The sequence below is a fragment of the Rhinatrema bivittatum genome, chromosome 11, assembly GCF_901001135.1.
Source record: "Rhinatrema bivittatum chromosome 11, aRhiBiv1.1, whole genome shotgun sequence".
Lineage (NCBI taxonomy): Eukaryota > Metazoa > Chordata > Amphibia > Gymnophiona > Rhinatrematidae > Rhinatrema > Rhinatrema bivittatum.
In genome coordinates, this window is record NC_042625.1 from 77,144,058 (window position 1) to 77,167,207 (window position 23,150).

The following is a 23,150-nucleotide window of genomic DNA, read 5'->3' on the forward strand; positions in this document are numbered from 1 at the left end:
TATAAACCCAGGCTGGCTCCTTCTTCACACTGTGTGTGTATATATATTGGTGGATAAAACCCCAGGCTCTCTCTTCCTGTGTGCATGTAGCAGTAGATATAACCCCAGGCTCTCTCTCACTCACATTATGTGCGTATATCGGTGGATATAACCCAAGCTCTCTCTTCCTCTCACTGTGTGCAGATATTGGTAGATATAACCCCAGGCTCTTGCCATTCCTCTCACTGTTTGTATATTATTCAGTATAACCCAAGAATCTCTCTCTGTCAATGTGTGAATATTGATGGATATAACCCCAGGCTTTCTCTGTCTCTCACTGTGTGTATATTGGTGGATATATCCCAGCTCTCTTTCCCTGTCATTGTGTATATATTAGTGGATATCACTAGGGTCCCTCTGTCCTTGTGTGCATCTGTAAGCATGTGATTACTGTGATGCTGATTGTTGATGTAGGTTTCTGGAGGGTGGAAAGGTTTCCTTTCACTGAAGTTTAATCTCTCTCTCTCTCTCTCTCTTCTGTCCAGTACGATGAGTTGTTACATTATCCTGGAATGGACGGAATGCCTGTTCCTGGCTTCGGTGATCCTCATGCCGGCAGGACGCTCCAGCACCACTCTCTCAGCCAGAGCTCTCCATATGGATCTGCCGGGGCGATACACAGGTCAGCGATGCCCCCGGGACTTGGGAACAATGACAGTCTGAAGAGAGAAAAGGATGAGATCTATGGGTAAGAACTGAGCGATACAGCGAATAGACTAAGATTATGATCACTGGGGCTTCATGCTTCCTTTACTTGATCCCTGACTTGAAGTTCAAAAGTAGATTCATTTTTCCAGATAGCATATTTGCAGAAGCGACAGGTGACAATCCAAATCAGAAAATAGTAATAGAGGCAGATAGGGAGAATATGAAAAAAACATCAAAGTGAAAAGTAAACAATGATCAATATTTACAAGGGACCCTATATGGCGATGGGTATGAAATAAGTGGCGTGAACAAACTGAGTCTACAGCTGTATCGGTATGTAAAGGAAATTTTAATAAGAAAGAAAAAAGCTACTTACAATGTGAAAACTTTCTACCTAACACTAAAAAGCGAAAGTAAAAAACAAACAAACTCTAAGGAAAAGTTCTGCCAGGGATGCAGTGCAAGGAGAACTCTCGGCATCACTGGACACACTCAGAAAGAAGTTCATAAACTGCATTTGTAAAGGAATTAAAAACTCAAAAGTTAAAGAAAATAGAGGATGTGTATAAGCAAGCGAGAGAAGGGTAACTATCAGAGGTAAGAAAGCTTTTAGGTAATAGCCCTGGGGCCCTTGGATAGGAAAGACGATTTAACAGAGACAGACCATAACTAAAATAAAATCATCCTGATTTTTAATCTTATTTTCATCCTGAGAAGAATTTTTTTTTGTTTTAAATCTATTAATAGAAACCTGACTTTGTAAAATAAGTTTTCAGTCTGTCCTGTTTGCTTTTTTTTTTTTTTTTTTAACAGAACTTTGTAGAACTGCTCAAATGAAACCCTTTTCAATACATCCTAGATACATATAGAAGCACTGAAAGCCAAGACAGCTGAGGACCTCAAGGTCCGTCTAGGCTGCCCAATTCGCTTCCCGTGCCAATGCCATAGATCCGTTTGTTGTTCTCTCTCTGTCTCTGTGAGGTTCTTTTCCTTTCTCTGGACCTGACCTGAGGGAGTGGAAGAACCTTCCCTTAGTGGCCTGGTTTGAATTTTGAAGTGGCTATAAATGCTCTGTGGCTCTTATGAAGCTTTTTGATCTCTCTTTCAACTTCTCTGAGCTCAGTATTTGGTTCACAGCTGTAGAAAGTTCCCCACAGAGTAAACTGGAAATATCCTGAAGATGCTGTGTCCATTCATACCTGGGATTTATTCAACCCCTGGCCAGTTATTCTCCAGCTGTTGCTAGCACATAGAAGAGGGGAGGCGTTATTTTGCCCACTGACAGATCAATCAGATTTATACACAGGATTTCAGTTACCAGTGCTGGGTAAGCAAGAGTTAACAATAATCCTTCTAGATTCAGCATCTAGATGAATAGGGACTTTCGTTTTCAGTTTTCATTTGATTTTTCCTGGGAATTTCAATGTTAAAAACAAAAAAAGGTGGAAAATGACTTCTACTGATTTTTCTGCCATTTATTATAACAAAGTCATTTTTCACTGATTTTTATTTTTTTATAACACTGATTTTTATTTTTTGTAACATTGAAATCCCCAAGAAAAATAAAACAAAAACTGAAAAGGAAGGTCTCTATGGATGAATCATCATAAACATCTGAATTTATGTTGTCATGTATGATCTGTTTGTATATATTTGTGTGCCTGTACATGCTTATAGATAAAGACATGGGTCTACATTATAGCACACACATGCACATATTTTTATCTGGTTAGGGTTAGCATCAACCACATCTCTTTGGAATTAGTTTTCACCATGTAAATTATGGTGACCTGACATGGCCTTTCCTTCCCCCTGGTTGTTCTTGATCTCTCAATGTAGTAGGAAGAGAGAGAACTACAGGGAGTGTTTTATCATGCTTGGATTAAGGGTCCTGCCAGGCCCAGATTTAGGCATAGGTTACTGCCTAGGCAGTGGTTCTCAACCTTTTTTTGGTCGGGACACACCTGACAGATGGTTCTCACATGCATGAACACATGACCGTCATGGGGCTAAATGTAAACATACACTCTGCATCCACAGGAACCCCCTCAATCCCCCAAGAATGGGTGCAGAGCAGAATTAGGCCACTCCCTGTACAATTCACCAACATAAAAAATATTCTGTTTCTGGTGTCATCTCAGTAACAGCAAAACAAATTCACTTTACTATCAGGCACAATAGCCTTCCTTATGAAAAGACAATAATTTACCACCAATGCATGTTCTATTGAGAAAACACAACAAATAAGACTGATACAAATGTCTATATGCTAGTAAATTACCTCACCTCTATTACACACACAAAACTGTCCTTCACCAAGTATAGAAAGACCGAATATTACAAATATGAAGACAGAAAATGGAATGGAAACCCAAAAAAGCCACTCTGCACGCAGTGCAAAACTGGAGAAATAGAAACAGAAATATAGCACCTAACATAGTCCCAAGAACTGCAATAATGCACACAAACTAATCCGCTCAGTTACACCTGCATTATGGAATACACTCAAACAGTAACAACCCTGTCTATGAAAAGTCAATGCTACAAATATTAAACCAGGCCCTAAACACCAATACACCTATTAAGAAAACAGAACAAGCCAAGCCGCTATAGATCCCCCCCAGAAATAATTGCAAAACTATATTAATAAATGTTTCAAAACAGCTGAATAGAACATCCAACAATTAAAAACTCATACAAATTATTAAAAATTCTTCAAACACCAATAAAATATTTCAAACCAGCAGACATATCACATAATACCCAATAATTAAAATGGCAGTCAATTCACCTTTACTTACCCTGTCCAGCAACTCTCCTACTCCTTTCCCTTGCAGGCCAAAAGCACATACCAGAAGCAGCAGTGGAAGCTGAAGATGTCCTCACGGTCCTCTTCCTCAGGGCACAAGACCAGTCTCTCACATACCAGTGACCTCACCGACCAGTCTCTCTCTCAATCTCACACCAGTCAGATCTGTGACCAGTCGCTCTCTCCCTCACACACACTAGTCACCTCCCTGACCAGCCTTTCTCTTTCCCTCACACACACCAGTCACCTCCCTGACCAGTCTCTGTCTCCCTCACACAAATGTGTCACCTCCCTGACCTGTTTCTCTCTCACACACATGCTCTTCCATTTAGACATCAGGGGTAGATTTTCAAAGAGTTAGGCACGTAATATACGCACGTAACCCTTTAAAATCTACTCTTGCACGCGCCGAGCCTATTTTGCATAGGCTCGGCGGCGTGCGCAAGCCCCGGGATGCGCATATGCCCCGGGGCTTTGAAAAAGGGGCGATCCAGGGGCGGGGCCGGAGGTTCGGGGGTGATCCTGAGTCCTCTGGCACAGTGGCTGTGCCGGGGGTTGGCGTGCCAGTAGCGCGCATGCTATGAAATCGGGTGTGCATTTGTGCGCGCCGGGTAGCACACACAAATGAACCCCGCGAGCGTAAGATTAAAAATCTGCCCCATACTGTCAATCATAAACATGCTCTCTCTTACAATCATGCTGTCAATCATACACACATGCTCTCTCTCCCTCTGGCTCATGACCACCCACCTAGCACAAATAGCAACCTCAGTAGCCTTGTCCTCCAGCATCTGTGGCCCGAGAATGAAGAATCCATTCGGCTATGGGGAATTACTGTGCTCTTTCTCCCATCGCTGATCGCTGGCTGTGCTTCATTTTGTTCCGGGCCTGCCCTTCTGCCAGTACTTTATGCAGTATGGTCTTCTCTTCTTCCTGTGCGCCCCCACTGTACATCACTTCCTTCTCCGGGCCATGGGGGCAGGAAGAAAAGGCCATGGCGCTGATGTTGCCAGTTTCCACTAATGCTGCTGCCTTTCCTGCCCTGATGGAATAGCAGCAGTGTTAGTAGAATATGTGCTTCTCACTGCGATGAAGAAGAGGGAGGGAAGCGCAGCTGGGGCAGCGGGACACTGGTAAGCCACGACACATCTGCTGGTGCTTGGTGACACACTGGTGTGTTGCAACACATTAGTTGAGAATCGCTGGCCTATGGTGCCACATTTTGAAGGTGTCAAATACTCAAGCCAAAGAGGAGCCTGCTTCTGCTTGCTTTAGGCCTGTGAGCAAGTGATACTTCAAGAGGGCACTGTAGTGTCATTCTGTTCCCCTTTCATTCCTGCCTATGGGAGTCAAAATCTTAAATCTGGTCTTGGGTTGTTCCTTGTTCTGGTTCCCCTCTTCTACATCTTGGATTTCTTCCTATATTGTATAGCTGACCTGCATAATTTTAGTAATACAGGAATAGCTCAGCTCACACATTTACTGGACTGATCTAGAAATCTCTGAATCGTAGAGATACTTTTGAGCAGCTTTCTGGAAATTACATTTTAAACTCTGTAGTATGTGCATAAATAGACTGATAGAGATATCGATCTACGGATAATTCTTTTTCTATATTCAGAGAGATGTAGCTCCAGGCATAGCTCATCTAGGGCAGCGCTATTTACAGTTTTGAATGCTCTGGATTATAAACCCTCCCTAATGTGTGTAATGGGTATACTCTTGGTGGCAGGCACCCTCTTTTCCCCTTGCTGGCGTTGGTGTTTGAGAAGTGCGAGTTGGCCACCTGCTCCCCACGGGACAGCTCAGGCTCCTACCCTGGGGGAGATGTCTGCTCCTCGGACTCTTTCAATGAGGACATCGCGGTCTTTGCCAAGCAGGTCAGTCTGTGTTTATCAGGGGGGTTGTGTTTTACTATACTGTTGATACTGATCATATCCCAGGACCAGCAGTCTCCCTCCCCCCTCCCCAGAGCTCTGGATCAGGGGCTGAGGAACATCCAGATTTAGGAGCATCCCAGAGGCAAAAAGTAAGAGAGGATTAGCCAGAGAAAGAGGATCCTGCTTAATACTCTCCTAGGAGAGAAAATATTTGTGGAGTTTCTAGAACTTTAAGGAACAAAGAATACAAAGAAATGGAAATGGCTAAAAATAGGTTAGAGGATAGGAGGAAATGGGACCAGAAATGTAAAGTCTAAATGAAAAATCTAGAAAGAAGGAAGACCTCTGGGCTGAAAGGTCTTTCCTTTCAGATTTGTGGGGAGGAATGAGAAAAACAGACTTTTAACTTCCAGGTTTCCTTTTATTTTCTGTTTCTTTCTCTTCTCCCCACCCTGACATGACTGTCTCCTTCAGATCAGAACAGAGAAACCTTTATTCTCCTCAAACCCAGAACTGGATAATTTGGTAAGAAACAGAAAACATTTTTTTCTTTCTCTTCTTGCATTTTTTTTTTCTTGTAGTAGATCTGTTCTCTGAGAGAAACATTTTTGTTTGTTTCGTTTTCTGGTGCATGTTGGCATGCAACAAATATTTTTCTTCCAAACTGTATGCTTTCAGGAAAGTTGGCAGGATCTAGGAGTTGGTGTTTGGGGGAGAGATCTTAATATTTGTATTTCAAGCAAATGCATTTGCTGGTTGTTGAATACTTCTTTGTACTCAGACCATTTATTTACCGACTTAACGACAGAACAGAAATTTTACATATCTATATATATATATATCTAATGTGATGTGATGTATAATGTGATGTGTTTCTATATATATATATGCACACACACACACACACACACACCACATTGTAGTTGGGTATGTGACTTTTAAAACCTTGCTGCAGAACTAAAGTTGGAACAGCCCCTTTCCCTTCTAAACCCTCCCCTGAGACCGTGGCTGCCAATGTAAGAGTATAACTAAGACTGTAAATTAAGAAAACCATAAGAAGTGACTGTCTTATGGGGAAAATCACATTTTTTTTTAAAGCTAAAGGAGTCTGCACATTAAGGATGCTTCAGATCATTTGTGGAAAGCAGAGGGAGGGAAGAATGTTAGATGCTGTGGTTTTGACTGACTGCTGAAAGTTTCTGTAAAACATATACAGATGCAGGACAGCTCTGTATCAGAGCACCACCTAATACTAAGGCAGCAGAGGCTCTGTATATACAGCATAGCTCTGTATCAGGGGACATTTGAACACTGAGCCAGGTGAGGTCCTGTATTAGTTCATTATTCTACTCCATCACCTATCAGTACATTTTCCACAATGTTGATGCTGTATAGTAAAATAGCGGATTATTCAGTATCAGTGGACAGCCTAATACTAAGGCGGGATAGCCCATGAGTCCTGTAACATGACTCTCTGCCTGGCTTCTGAGTTCTCACAGAATTCAGAGCTCTTATATCACCATTTCTCTTTCTTTCTTGCTTTCAGATGATTCAGGCAATCCAGGTACTAAGGTTTCATCTCTTGGAGTTAGAAAAGGTATGACACGTTTCTTATTTCTTCCCAAAATCCAATTTTGCTTTGATGCAGACAGCACAGCAGTGAAATGTGCTTTGGTATTAAAGGCCTTGGAATCAAACAGTGGTGTAGAGCAAAGCCAAGCTCAGGATATTTAGGGTATTTATATATATATGCGATACATGGAAATTATTTTAAAATTGAATTGGTTGTAATGAGAATTCTCATGTTTACAGGGAAAAAAGAGTTTACTATTTTTCATGAAGTCTGTGTTGTAAAACAGAATAGTGGTTGTTCTATCACAGCACAAGTCAGGGCATTTCTCATGGTATCTGTGCTGTAGAATAGAGTAATTATTTTATCAGTGTTTCCTACATCTGTATTAGTGCATTATTCTATCATAGGTGATGATCAGTGCATGCCATACTGTGTCTGTAGAATAAAATAGAATAATGGATTATTACTTTTTCTTCCCTTGACATGGCAGTTTCCTAATATAGAACAACATGATGGTAGAAAAATAGCATATAGCCCACCCAGTGCCCATCCACATTTCCTGCTTGGTTTTATAATCCCTTTCCCTCAGAGATCCTAAGAACATAAGGCTTGCCAAACTGGGTCAGATCAAGGGTCCATCAAGCACAATATCCTGTTTCCAACAGTGGCCAAGCCAGGTCACAAGTACCTGGCAGGATCCCAAGGGGTAGATAGATTCCAAGCTGCTTAATCCAAGAATAAGCAGTGGATTTCTGCAACTCTTCCTTAATAATTGTTAACCTCTAGGAACTTGTCCAAACTTTTTTTAAATGCAGCTATACTAATAACTTTCACCACATCCTCTGGCAATGAATTCTAGAGCTTAATTATGCGTTGAGTAAAAAATATTTTCTCTTATTAGTTTTCAATGTTTTACCCAGTACTTCATTGTGTTTCCTGGTCTTTGTACTTTTCAAAAGAGTAAACAACTGATAATGTTTACTCGTTTCATTCCACTCATTATTTTATAGACCTCTATCATATTGCCCCTCAGCCATCTCTTTTCCAAGCTGAAGAGTCCTAACCTTTTTAGCCTTTCTTCAAAGGGGAATTGTTCCATCCCCTTTATCATCTTGGTTGCCCATCTCTGTACCTCTTCTAAATAATTCTGCTATATCTTTCTTGAGATGTGGTGACCAGAACTGAACACAATACTCAAGATGAGGTCATACCATGGAGCGATAGAGAGGCATTATGATATTCTCTGTTTTATTCTCCATTCCTTTCCTAATAATCCCTAGCATTCCATTTGCTTTCTTGGCTGCTGCTGCATCCTGAGCAGAAGATTTCAAAGTATTTTCAACAATGACACCTACATCCTGTTACTGAGTGGTTACTCCTAATGTGGAAGCTTGCATTTTGTAGCTATAATTTGGGTTTCTCTTCTCTAAGTGCATCACTTTGCACTTGTCTACATTAAATATCATTTGCCATTTGCATGCTCAGTCTCCCTGTTTTGCAATGTCCTCTTGCAATTTCTCACAATCCTCTTGTGATTTGACAACTTTGAATAATTTTGTTTCATCGGCAAATTTGATCACCTCACTTGTTCCCATTTCCAGGTCATTTATAAATATCCTCCGTGTTGTCCCATGTTTTCTTAAATTCTGATATGGCCCTCATCTCCACTACCTTCATAGGGAGGCTGTTCCATGCATCCACCAATTTTCTGTAAAATTTCCTAGATTACTTTTGGGTCTACCCCGTTTTACCCTCAAAATAATAATACAAAAAAGAATGCAAACATATGGCAACCTCTGTAATACTTGGCTGATGGCTCAAGGAGCAAGGAGTACCAAGAACCCAGGCCTGAGTTGGATTGTGGTGACTTCTGAAGTGAGCCACTGAGGGAGCTGGGAATGGTATGCAGATGAACTTCCAACTCCTTGGGCTTCTAGTTAAATCACAACCAAGGCTGGGATCTGACACCACGACCCTTCATTTGAAACTACCTCAGGATTTTTCCACTTTTACATCCACTCCCAACTTACTTTAGTTTGACCACTGCAGTGACAACAGACTGGGAACCAGGCACCAGGACTCCTTCTGGAACCCTGCAATGAGTCTTAAATCTGCACATTGGATGCTGCCATTGCATGATAATAAGGACCTCCTCCACTTTGAAGGATGTGATTGCTATCTGCATAGCATCCCCAGCCTACTTGGGGAATGGAATACCATAGCTGGGAATCAAACCCAGGTCTCTACACATAGCAGTGCACAGCATTGCTGCCAAGCCACACATAACCCATAGTGGATTTTCACTGCACTACTCAGTACATTTTCCATAGCATCTGTGTTCTAGAGTAGAATGGTGGATTTATATCTCAGTCTCCAACCAGCACACTTCTCATGGTGTCTATGCTGTAGAATAACATAGTGGATTATTCTACCACAGTGTCAATCAGTGTGTTTCTCACAGTATCTTTCCTGTAGAACAGAATAACAAATTCTATCACAGTGCTAATCAGAGTGCTTCCTGCAATGACTGTGTTGTAGAATCAAGTTGCGGCAGGACAGCCCCCGGAGCATTCCTCTAGTGGCAGGGTGCCCCTGGAATATAGGCAGGGCACAGGGATGAAAGCCTCCTTTAGAAACTCAGCCAGTTTGATAAGGTAATGAGCTCATTAGGGGCACAATAACTCCAGCGGGTTTTTAACCAGATAATCCCCTTGCTAATGTGGTAATTAACCCTTTGATTCCCGCTGTGTGCCTGCTGAGCATCAAAGGAGATTACTGAGAACTGCGGGGCAGGGGACAGGAGAGGTGTCCTTTGTGGAGGGGGGGCTTTGATAATGAAGAAAAGGCCAGAGTTATGCACTGTTTTACAGCTCAAGGCACACAGAGATGAAAGGCAGAGCAGGTGCCAGTTTAAAGGCAGATTTAAAGATGTAAAGGTTCGCTTATGTGCACAGTTTTTGAAATAGTGCGTCTTTTGCCCAAGGATTTAATTTCATTGACTTCTGTACAAAAAAAAATAATTAAAAAAAACATGTGGTCCTACTAAAACTTGTGCAAAAAGGGAGAGTGACTTTTGCCCCTATGGTTACACTTCAAGAGCAGGCATACACTTTTTTCTACAGAATATTTTCCCTGCTAGAAGCTGCAGGGAATTAAATTCCCAAGCAAAAAATTATGCTTTTTAAATATAAAAGGAATATATTATGCACTTATACAACATAAATAAATTGCAGAATGTGTCTGCTACAGTAGACAACCTTCTTAGAAAACACTCAGAGCTGATAGTTCCAGGCTGAGTGGTGACAGCGATCATGTCAAGACGCAGAAGTTTGCCAGGGACAGAAAACATGCAGATTGCCTTCATCGAAGCCAAATCAAATCACAAGTCTTCTGGAAGAAATCCAAGAGCTGCCTTCCAGGCCCATAGCTGCCTCTTTTTTTTTTTTTTTTTTAGGAGCATTACAAAAAAAATGTCAGCTCACGCCAAGCACATGAAATAGGCTCTGAGACCTGATGGCATGTAGGTCACTTTTTTTTTTTGTTTGTTTCCTTGCCCTACTACATTTTTCTCATGCAGTGAGATTTTGGGCAGATACTGGAAGGGCCAGTACTTTTGTGGTGATAAGTGCAAATTTAGTAGTACATGAGGAGATCTAGCAATAGACAAAGTAGGGAGAGGGAGAAAGATGAGAACGGGGGAACGAGGAAATTGAAGGAGAGAGATGGGATGATATATTGTAAGAGTAGTAGGTAGTAGTATATTCAGTGAGCAGCTGTAGGCAGATTGTGCAGGCGGGTACAGAAGAGAAAGATGCTGAAATGATGGATGATGGACAGAATAAGCAATGGGAGATCATGGGAGCACCCAAAATCTCTGACATCAGTTACTCTTTAACCACCAGGAGAGGTTCCTTCCCTCGTTTTTGCACTGCTGGAAAGTGATAGGAATGTGACTGCAGACAACTAAGGCTGGGGTGGTTGCTCATCCTGCCACATTTCACAGACAGGTGCCACTAAACCTGGGCCAGCATAGGGCTGGTTTATAATCCTGTGGAGCCCCTTCAATGCTGTTCTTTCATCAATCATGAGGGGTCACTATTGGTTCCAACCTGTGCTCTGAGGCTGGGCGTTGCTTCAGCAATTTCTTCCAGTGCACAGGGCCAATCCAAAAAGCCACAGCCATGTCCCAAATGGAACCTAAACAACCTGGCTCCCCAGCCCACAGGACACTAATCATAGCTTAGAAGAGGCAAGCACTATCTTGCCTGCCAAAATGTGAGCCTTTGCTATTGAAAAAGCAATTTTAAAATAAAAATTCTGAATTTTAGCAAATTCTGTATAACTCTTGATTCCCACAATCTGACTTTTTTTTTCACTATTCCTCAGGTGCATGATCTGTGTGATAACTTCTGTCATCGCTACATCACCTGTCTGAAAGGGAAGATGCCCATTGACCTGGTGATTGATGACAGGGATGGAGGCTCCAAGTCAGACCTTGAAGATTTCACTGGCTCATGCACGAGTCTTTCAGACCAGGTGAGAGGCTGCCAGTTCTGCCTCCTGCAGAGTTAATGCATTTATAGTGCAGTCCCACTACAGTATGTTCATTCTATACAGTACACTCCGAGAATAATATTTGCAGCAGCTTTAAACCACCCTACCCTACAATCTGGGGCCCCAAGAAAACAACAGCTGCCACAGTGATGCAGTGGAAGACCAGGACTGCAGCTTTATTTAACATAATACAGTAAAACATGGTCCAAGTCAGTTCCATCTTGTACTTCAAACAGTTTGGCCATTCATTCTCTTCACTCAAACTGCAGTTTTCCCCTTCCCCTATTTCTAGCCATCACAACTCATGGGGAGGGGGATTAAGTTCCTGCTAAAACTAGTGCAGCCATCAACCTATCCATGTGGCAGTCTCTTGATGTCTGTCTATTTGTTGCACCCTCTGTCAGGTCCCCTACCACCTATCGTCTTGCTCTTTGGCACCTGGTTCTTGACACAATGTGAGGTCCAGTCTCTCAATGTCACCTGAACTCACATGCTGCTGGCTCAGGGACCCCATCACAGGAAGGCCTGGCACTACTGAGTGTGCAAATCACACAGTCATCATCCTATCCATGTGGCAGTCTCATGAAGTCTGCCTATTTGTTGCACCCTCTGTCAGGTTTGATGATACGGTAATAGCCCACGATCCATACCATCGTGTTCTACCCTGTCACACCTGCAAAATCGACACACAAGATTGGGGTTATGCTTGCTTTCCACCCCTATTTGGTTCAGATATAAACGCAGACGACGTACACATTTTAATTCCGATTACCAAGACGCTTAAAGCAACATTAGAATTATGGGAAATTTATCTGTCTACAATAAGGCACGTTTTAACACAGATGATTCTTTCTCTTAACCCAAAAAAACCAGAATTTTTATTAATTTGTGACAAACTGACTGAAACGATTGAAGGAGAAGTACTAAATAATACATAAAGATATCCAGTGTCTTTTGAAATTAAAGATCTTGGAGTCAGACTGGACAGTGAATTAAGCCTAAAACCTTGGATAAACAACATTATTAAAGATGGCTACTTCAAACTAAGGGCCTCATTTTCTAACGTATCGCAGGCCTGCGATACTTTAGGAAATGAGGGGCGGGGGGACGAAACGGGGGGCGGGCCTGCACTAGCCAGCAGCGATCGCACTGTCGCGGTGTGATCGCTGCCGGTTTCACACCCAATAGCGCCACCATAGGAGGTGTAGCTATTGGGAGCGAATTAGGATGCGAAAAGGTCCTTACCTTTCCGTCGTCCGCGGCGGCTTCGCGGAGTCGGCTCCGGTGACGCCCCGACTCCTCCTCTTCTGGGGCCGACTCTGCCCCCATTTTGGTATCGCATGCGAAAAGGGACATATCGCGTGCGAAACGTCCCTTACCGCGTGCGATACGTGTAGAAAATAAGGCCCTAAATGTTTTAAAAAGATTAAAGCCTCTTTTATACAAGCAAGATTTTAGGACAGTTTTGCAAGCCCTCATTTTCTCAAAGATACCGCTTCCACAACAAGACCACTTCAACTCCTTCAAAATACAGCAGCCAGGATCCTAACCAACACCAAGAGAATAGAGCATATCACACCGATACTTAAAGAACTTCATTGGCTACCCATTAATCACCGCTTACAATATAAAGCATTATCCATGATTCACAAAACACTCTATAATAACAAAATGGAATGGCTCACCGCATCTTTACATTTCCACGTTCCACAAAGAACCACCAGATCTGCCAACAATGGCTTCTTACCTGTACCATCACCCAAATTGGCACACTTAAATTCAGTGCGTGAGTGAGCACTTTCCATTGCTGGCCCACTGTTGTGGAATTCCCTTCCACAAGAGGTACGACTTGAGCCAAACATGCAAACATTTAAAAAAGGCATTAAAACTTGGCTTTTTCGACAGGCTTTCCCTTAAGAATAGCTTGATATTGAGCTCTCATTTCTTCTGTTTTACAAAGTTTCTTTTAGCCTTTAAGATTATAGAAATGTGATTTGTTTTTTACCATATTTTATTTTTTCTAACAAATGTTGTATCTTTTTGCCTTTTATTGCTGTTTTATTTGCTCTTATTGTATTTATGATTGAATATTATTCTTTTTTAATTGGATATTTTAAATGCCTATAATGGGGCATGACTAGTTAGTTGTATACCAATGTGATACTTAATTTTGAACATCGGTATAAAAAAACCCAATAAATAAATAAATGATGAGGACTGCTATCTTCCAGTCTAACTGAGGCTGCTGACAGAACCCACATGGCCATATTTGTAACTGCCTTGGTTCTAAAAAAATGGATAGCAAAGATGCTTGTGAGCACCATTGTTTTCTCAAATACCACCTCCAAGTGGTATTTGAGTAGAATCAAATCCCTATGCAATTTTCCCACCCCTGAAGTAAGGCTAACTGGCTTGTAGTTTCCAAACTCCTCTGTTACCACTTTTATGAAGAAAGACCACATTCACCCTTCTTCAGTCCTATGGGGGCCAAGCCCGTCTCCAAAGATCTATTGAACAGGTCCTTCAGCAGACTTGCCAATATATCTCTGAGCTCCTTTAGAATCCTAAGGTGCATCCAATCCAGCCTCATGGCTTTGTCCATTTTCAGTTTTGCAAGTTCAATGTATACAATGTATATCCTACTCTGAAATACATTTTAGAGTCCTTCTCACCTGTAACAGGTATCCTCCCTAATCAGCAGGTAAATAAGCCACACAAGTCATCTGATGGTACTGAGACAGATATGCTTTCTCAGAACTCAGAAAGACCAGGAAGGTATCCTTAGTCTTCATAGCAAACTAATAAAGGAAAGGTAGGAGGGATTATGCCTCTGATTTATCCTTCTGGCTACCTATTACAAGTAAGCAACCTAGCACCTCTGTGGACAAACAGAATAAGCTCAGCCAATCAAGTGTGAACTCTCAAACTAAGAACTTCATATAATTAGTTTGTTTTGCATGTCAGTAGTAGATCATTGTAATCTGTCTGCATTGCTCATAGATAGAGGATAGAATTGAAGAATTAATAAATAAGCTCTGAAGAACTGCCTGCACAAAGCTGCTGTCTTGACACAAAGCAATCTCTGGACAGTAATGAGCAGTGAAGATATAGATAGAAGCAGGTTTGCTGATTTCTTCTATGGATGCAGAGTGCAGGTATGCTAAAGAACTATCTATAGCCCTGACCTGATGGGCCTTTACTTTAAAGATGCAGTCTTGCTTGATTATAACCATATGCTGCTTAATAGATGCAGTCAGAGATCCAAGTAGAAAGAATTCTCTTTGTAACTAAAAATCCCCATTTTGAGTGGATTAAAAGAAATGAACAATGTATGAAGAGCTTGCTTGCCCTTATAGGTGTATGGTCTTGCAAAGAATGTTGGCAACAAAGTGGACTGATTTAAATGAGATTGAGAAAACTACATTTGGGGAGAAATTTAAGAAGAGTTTTCAAACTATTCTGTTGTGAAAAATTTGAATGTAAGACAGTATGAGACCAGTGCTGTAATTCACTTATTCTTTCTGCAGAAGTAAAACTGCTATCAAAAATAAACTTTCCAAGCAAAGAATTTAGCTCTTCTGTTACTAGAGATTCAAACAGTGGCTTCATGAGCTGAGTGAGCAAGGACTACATTCAGACTGTAAGGTACAGCTGGATCCTTTATTGAAGGTTTCAGATGAGTGAAAACTTTTCATAAATGTGGATACTGTAGGATGATGGAAAATATGAACACCTTCCAAATTCACATGGTATGCTGCTATGGCACTAAGGTTGAACTTTGACTAAGTTTTCAAACTAGAGTTAGAAAGGCTTAGTAGATATCAAGTAGAAGAAAAAACAGAACACTTAAAATTATAAGATCTTCTGTTAGAATACATGCTTGAAGAAAGGAGAATTCCCTTCACTCCAGAAGGCGACTTCATGAATGAAATTAATTCTTTCAAAATCCAAGCCACTAGAAACTGAAAGTTGGAATGTAGAAGATTCCCATTGCACTGTGTGATGAGTGATGGGAATATCCACAACTTTATCGGTGGTGGTAAAGCTAGGAGTTGGAGCCACGGAAACCAGAGCTGATGAGACCAAAAGAGGACTATCGATATGATTTGATTTCCCTCTCGCCTTAATTTTTGAACAGTTCTTGAAATGGGAGGAACTGGTGGAAACCCATAGAGAAGCTTAGGTTCCACTGAATCTTTTCTGGTCTCTTGGAACAGTATGTTGAGAACCTTTGTTGTTGAAGCTTGTTGCAAAGAAGTCAATTTGTGGAGTGCCCCAAAGTTGAAAAAATTCCTGTGTTATATGATCATGCAGCGACCATTTGTGAAGTTGTAGCTGATGATTTAATCTGTCTGACATCTGATTCTAGTTCCCTGGAAGACAGATTTAACTAGGAGAAAAATTCCTTGGAAAATTTCCAAATTTTGGAGGTTTCCAGTCAATGTTTGTAAGAACCTGTTCCCCCTTTTTGCTGATATAAACATTGCTCCCTGGTTGTCTGGCTGGATTATTACTATTTGGTTCTTCAACCATGGAATAAACACTTGCAGAGAGCACTGAAGATTGCTCTCAGTTCTTGGTGGTTGATATGAAGGGATTTTTCTTCTAGAGATTATGTTTCTCAATAGGAGAAATTTATCAGATGAGCTCCCCAATCTTGATTTCATGAAACTGGGATTGGTGAAATAATTGATCTTTTAAGAGATTTGTATGATTTAATCACCATGTCGAGAGCACTGGATATTCTCATAGAAACATAGAAATGATGGCAGAAGAGGACCAATCGTCCATCCAGTCTGCCCAGCAAGCTTCCCATGGTAGTATCTGCCTTGCAGGTTACCCCCATGTATCAATCAGTGCTGCTTGATGTGCTATGCTTATGGATTTGGCCGTAGAAGCAGTCCTGTGTTGTTTTGTTTTTTTCCTTAATGTCTGCGCATCAGTACTCCAGACTGTAAAAAAGTCAAGGCTCGTGCTGGTTGTCCCTGAATCCAAATTTCTCTTTCCCTCCACCCCTCTCCTTTGAAGCAGAGAGCGATATTGCAGTTGCACCAAAAGCATCAAGGCTTATTTGTTAAGGGTAGTAATCCATGTCTTCTGTTAAGAGTAGTAACTGCTGCTCTGTTCAGGTTACTCCCATGATTATCAATTTCCCAAACTGAAAAAGTTGGGACTCTTGTTGGTTGCTGTCTAAATCCAATTCCACTTTTCCCCTGCTAAAAGAAGCTAAAAGAATACGAGACATTCTCTGACGGATCTAAAGGTAGCAGATTCATCCTCTCAACATGCAGGCAATGAGAGCCAGGGACCTGAAGCTGGGATGGCGCAACCTGCCCTGATCCTGAGTAAAGAGATCTGAGGAATTCCCAAGCCTGATCATTTCCCCAATGGAGATCTCCTAGAGAAGTGAAAATCAAATCTGTCTTAGCCAAAAGGGAGCTATGAGAATTATGGTCCCAGAGTCTTCTCTCAGTTTCAACAGTCTTCACAACTAGCGGATTCAGAGGATATGCAAACAGCAAATCTTTGCCCCAATCGAGGACAAAAGCATCAAGAGGTTAGTTTGCCTTGTTCCCTCTTCCTGGAGAAGAAGATTGGAATCTTCCTGTTCTGAAGGGACGCAAACTGATCTACTATGCATGTACCCCATAGGCATGAGTGGCTTTTTGTGTAAGGGACAGAAGGAGTGGAAGATAATGCCTCCTCAACTGGAAAAAGTGTCTCCTGCACCCCCATACTCGAGAACATCCTGGCAGAGCAGGGCAGGTCTGGAGTAGCTGTGGAGAGATGCTAGAGCATTGTACAATGTTGATGGATCTGCACATCACATTGTTGACCCTATCTCTGAAGAAATTTTCTCCAGTGCACAGTCCATCTGCGAGTCTTTCCTAGATCTTAGGTTGGAGTTTTGAGACCCACAGCCAGGTGCATCTGTGGGTTCCAATCCCCAGGGCATAGATTCTTGATGCTGTTTCGAAAGCATCAAACGCTGATCGGATCATGTCTTTTCCAACCTCTATTCCCTTTTCTACCAGTGATTGAAGGTTATTGTGCTGCCTAAGAACATAAGAAAATGCCATACTGGGACAGACCAAGGGTCCATCAAGCCCAGCATCCTGTTTCCAACAGTGGCCAATCCAGGCCATAAGAACCTGGCAAGTACCCAAAAACTAAGTCTATTCCATATTACCATTGCTAATGGCAGTGGCTATTCTCTAAGGGGCAGGCGTAACTTTGCGCGCGCCAGGCCGGCTCCCGCGCTCCATATTCCGGTCCGGGAGCTGGTCCAGGGGCTGCTGTCACGCCCCCGGAACGCCCCCGGGCCGGAACCACGCCCCCGGACACACCCCGAAATGCCGCGTCACTCCCGACACGCCCCCGAAACGCCGCGTCATTCCCGGCACGCCTCTCCATGCAAGCCCCGGGACTTACGCGTGTCCCGGGGCTTGCCTCTGCAGAAGCTGCCCAGTATATTCCACATAAATTAGCCCATAAAGAGCTGGTAGGAGGCAATGCAGGCCTTGAGCATAGCCTCCTGAAACACAACTCCCAAGTGTATCCAATGGTTTGACAATGGTTGAAGATGTTGGTTCCACTGAAACTTTAGCTCCAACTGAGCCTGTCTCATGTGAAAATGTATTGGACTGTTGCTACCATGTGACCTAACATTTTCATAAAAAGGAAGGCAGGAATAATCCGTAGGATTATTTTTGATAATTCAGCTGTTCTCCGATGAAGTAGAAATGTTTTCCCTTAGGTTCTGTCCAGATGAGCCCTTACAAAGTTGATTACATCAGATGACTTCATGTTGAATTTTTATTTTATTTAGAAAAAAATATATATTCCACAGCATTCAATAGTTGTTATTCAGCGTGGATTACACATTTACATCTGTAAATGTGTAATCCACTTAACAATTTGTAAGTACACTTAACAATTTGTAAGTACAATCATAAAAAACCCCCCAGATATAATCAGTTAAAACTATAACATTTTTGAAAACATAAGAAATCTCGGGATTGAAAATGTTCATTGTAAGGAGAATAAATAATTGACCTTTCTGAACAGAATGGACAGATATGAGCTAAAGATTTAGGTACGGGAACAAAGAAACATTGTTTTTCCTTAAGTGAGCAGCAACAACTGCAAGGCATTCTGTGAAAACTCTGGGAGCTGCAAAAAGGCCAAAAGGAAGAACAAGATATTGGTAGTACTCCTCTGCAATAGTGAAATGTAAAAATGTGAGTCTTGTGCATTAAGATATAAGCATGTTTTAAGTCTAGAGAGCAAAGCCAGCTATTATCTGAAAGGGGAAGGCTGGTACCCAAAGAATTCATCCTGAATTTCTCTTTCTTCAGGTACTTGTTGAGTTTTCTCAGATCTGGAGGAGTGGATTGACTATCCAATTTCAAAGCCATGGAGTCCAAAACAAGGGTTATTTCTCCTAATGGAGAAGATGGTGGCAGTGGCAGCGGTGGTGGCAACTTGGACACATTAGTAAAATAATTCTATAAGAACATAAGAACATGCCTATACTGGGTCAGACCAAGGATCCATCAAGCCCAGCATCCTGTTTCCAACAGTGGCCAATCCAGGCCATAAGTACCTGACAAATACCCAACAACTAAGTCTATTCCATGCTACTATTGCTAGTAATAGCAGTGGCTATTTTCTAAGTCAACTTAATTAATAGCAGGTAATGGACTTCTCCTCCAAGAACTTACCAATCCTTTTTTAAACACAGCTACACTAACTGCACTAACCACATCCTCTGGCAAAAAGTTCCAGAGTTTAATTGTGCATTGAGTGAAAAAGAACTTTCTCCGATTAATTTTAAATGTGCCAAAGGCACATCAGGCACATTTAAAATTCATGGAGTGCCCCCAGTCTTTCTATTATCCGAAAGAGTAAATAGCTGATTCACATTAACCCGTTCTAGACCTCTCATGATCTTAAACACCTCTATCATATCCCCCCTCAGCCATCTCTTCTCCAAGCTGAAAAGTCCTAACCTCTTTAGTCTTTCCTCATAGGGGAGCTGTTCCATTCCCTTTATCATTTTGGTCGACTTTCTATGTACCTTCTCCATCGCAACTATATCTTTTTTGAGATGTGGCGACCAGAATTGTACACAGAATTCAAGGTGCGGTCTCACCATGGAGCGATACAGAGGCATTATGACATTTTCCATTTTATTTACCATTCCCTTTCTAATAATTCCCAACATTCTGTTTGCTTTTTTGACTGCCGCAGCACACTGAGCTGATGATTTCAAAGTATTATCCACTATGATGCCTAGATCTTTTTCCTGGGTGGTAGCTCCTAATATGGAACCTAACATTTTGTAACTATAGCATGGGTTATTTTTCCCTATATGCATCACCTTGCACTTATCCACATTAAATTCATCTGCCATTTGAATGCCCAATTTTCCAGCCTCACAAGGTCTTCCTGCAATTTTATCACAATCTGCTTGTGATGTAACTACTCTGAACAATTTTGTATCATCTGCAAATTTGATTACCTCACTTGTCGTATTTCTTTCCAGATCATTTATAAATATATTGAAAAGTATGGGTCCCAATACAGATCCCTGGGGCACTCCACTGCCCACTGCCTTCCACTGAGAAAATTATCCATTTAATCCTACTCTCTGTTTCCTGTCTTTTAGCCAGTTTGTAATCCACAAAAGGACATCGCCTCCTATCCCATGACTTTTAGTTTTCTTAGAAGCCTCTCATGAGGGACTTTGTCAAATGCCTTCTGAAAATCCAAATACACTACATCTACTGGTTCACCTTTATCCACTTGTTTATTAACCCCTTCAAAAAAAATGAAGCAGATTTGTTAGGCAAGACTTCCCATGAGTAAATCCATGTTGCCTGTGTTCCATTAAACCATGTCTTTCTATATGCTCTACGATTTTGATCTTTAGAATAGTTTCCACTATTCCTGGCACTGAAGTCAGGCTCACTTTACAAAGTCTTCCCACATCTTTTTCAGAAAGGAATGCTGATCAGTTGGAGCTGGAGGTATTGCTGGAGAGGAACCATCTCATTCTGAGACTAGAATTGCCATTTTTCAGTGGTGAGATTTCTTGTCCTCTTGGTGGTTACTTCATTAGAGTATTGATATTTTTTCTGGACTGCCTGTTTCTGAAGAAAAACATTGGCTTTGAGAAGATTTTTGCACTGAGGCACTGATGGCTTACTATATGTGCTGAAGAAAGACTCAGTGGATGTCGTCAAGTCCCATGCCAATCTTCTTTCTGCACCATGTGTCTCGGAGGACTTCCCATCTTTTACCTGCACTGGTAATCCTTGGCACTGGAGCATGAGAGTTACTTCTCTTTTTCTCTGCACTGCTATCCTTTGGCACTGAAGAGCATGACTTACCTCCCTCTTTACTGGAAGGGGCAATAGGTCTTGCAAACAAGACTGCGCACTGAGTCATGACTCCAAGATGAGAAAGCTCTGCCCCTTTTTATTTTGGGTGAAGGTATCTCTGCAGATGTAGACTTTCTTCTTTTCCAGAAGAGGAGGTGATTCTAAAAAGTCCTGGAGTGTGAGCTCCTGGATCTTCTGACCCTGGGGGGCATGTGAGTGCAGTGGGCAGAATTCAGCATGTCATGAGAAGGCATGAGACATATCACACAGTGATCACGGAAGCTGGTTAAAGACACCTTTTGAAGCCCGATTTCTAATCCTACATTTTGAAAAATACTAAAGCAATGTCAAACTCAATTTTGAAAAAGGGGAGTTTTGGCAAATGTCATAAAAGAAATGGAATTCATTTTTTTTTTGCAAAGATGTGCTAAAAATAAAAAAAACTGTAATAAAAAAAGAAGGGAAAAAACAAGCAACAGGAAAAATATAAGAGGGCAATTGCACATCTGTTCACAAGAGCAGAAAGAAAAAGACTGAGATTTGCATGGTGGGCAGCTGTGCAGGAAGATCCATGTATGCTCAGAAAGACCTTCTTGGTTTTTCTGAGATTTGAGAGAGCTTTTCTGTCTTGGTGCTATCAAATAATGTCACCCATTTGTGTGCTGAGCTTATCCTGCTTGACTAAGGAGAAAATGCTTGCATCTTTCCCCATCTGCTCCTGTACCAAGCAAGGAAAGGAAGAGCAGCTTCACCTGTGTCTGGAGTCTGCAATGTTGCTATTTTGCCAGTAGGGGACATTCATTTCCACACCCTGCTCCTGGTGCTTTAGTCTGTCACCTCCAGGATGCTCTCTTCCTACATCAGAAGAAAGTCAGAGGGAGAGATCTCACCTTTCTTCCCTTCCTCTCAATACCATGCTGTTCATTCCTGTGGTGCTCAAGGCCCCCCCCCCCCCCTCCTCCTCCTCCAGAGCTTTCCTACTCTCTATCCATCTGTGCCAGCATTGGGAATGCAGACAAATGACTCATTTGCCTATAGCAAAGTGCTGCATTTTTAATGCACCTGCAGGCTACACAAAGAAGGGGCTGGATAACAAACCTTCCTCACCGCTCCATCCAGACCCCTCCCCAGACCCTCAGAGAACCAGTCTTCCCTTTCAAGTAGCTTCTCAGTCTGATTTGGGGTGCTTTCCTGTGCCCCCCCTCCCCCCCAACCCTCATTTCCTGCATTTTAGAGGCCTACAGCTCCCAGAGGCTGAGCCAGGCCATAATGCCTCAGACTCTCCCTAGGGGCCGTCCATGCACTAGTAATGTACATTAGGTGCCCTTTCTCTGTCTGCTTTACTGTTTATCAAAAGAGAAAATTCAAGTTGGTACCGGTGGGGGGCGAGGGGGGAGGAGGGACATTTTGAAAGTTTGCAGAATAGAACCACTAGTTCTCAAGGGCTGCAAGAAGGCCCAATTTTCAGGTTACCTACCATGAATTTTCATCTGCCACATCTGCATACATTAAATCTGAGAACCTGGATTAATTTGCATAGCTCGGTTACCCTGAAAACCAGACCTTTGTGTTATTTGGTGGAGAAGAGGGTAGTGTCACACTTTAACCAGCTACTGAAATTCACCAGAAAAAAGTCAAGAAAGGTTGAATGGGAAAACTGTCCATTATGCAATTCTCTTAATGTGGGAATTTTAGAAGCTTTGAAGATACAACAGTTTTCTCAGGGATATGTCTTTAGCTACTGGATTATCTTTGCCTTTTTTTTTTTAGTCTCCAACTGTATTTTTAAATCTTTTTTTAAAAATAGAAACATTAGAAGATTAGGGCTGGGTGCTTGAATTAGGTCACAGCCGTAATGCAGCACCAATAGAGTCACCACTTCAGCCAGCTCAACCTAAAAAAGGCTGATCCAGTCCTAGTTTTGCTGCACTGCATACACTGAGATGTAGTCCCACTTCTCTTAGGGAAATCAGAACTACAACTCTATGGGCAAAAACCAGGATTAGCTGACAAATCCTGCAAAGGATAGGTCCTCGGGGGGTGACTGACATCACTCCTCCGGAGGGGAGGGCTCCGAGAGGGGGTCATCCAAATAATCGGAGAATGACTCAGTGGAATCATCTCCCCATGGGCCATAAGGTCCTTCCTCCTCACTGGACCAACATGCTGTGGACGAGGTCCGTGAGGGGCATCAGCCCTGGGCTTCAAGGGCATTGCGGGAATCGACGGCTCCCCTGGCATCGAGGGGATTGGAGGCCGCG

The 23,150-nt window shown here is 42.1% G+C and overlaps 1 protein-coding gene across 3 annotated transcripts in view; it reads left to right on the forward strand.

The window, feature by feature from the left end:
• Positions 1-23,150, forward strand: part of LOC115073274 (homeobox protein meis3-like) — a 184,088-nt gene that overhangs the window by 83,958 nt on the left and 76,980 nt on the right. For all 3 annotated transcript variants that reach the window (XM_029571574.1, XM_029571576.1, XM_029571575.1), the window contains exons 2-6: positions 525-727; positions 5,229-5,376; positions 5,851-5,901; positions 6,923-6,973; positions 11,336-11,485. In XM_029571574.1, the coding sequence (XP_029427434.1) occupies positions 525-727; positions 5,229-5,376; positions 5,851-5,901; positions 6,923-6,973; positions 11,336-11,485 (603 nt within the window). The remainder of the gene's footprint in view (positions 1-524; positions 728-5,228; positions 5,377-5,850; positions 5,902-6,922; positions 6,974-11,335; positions 11,486-23,150) is intronic.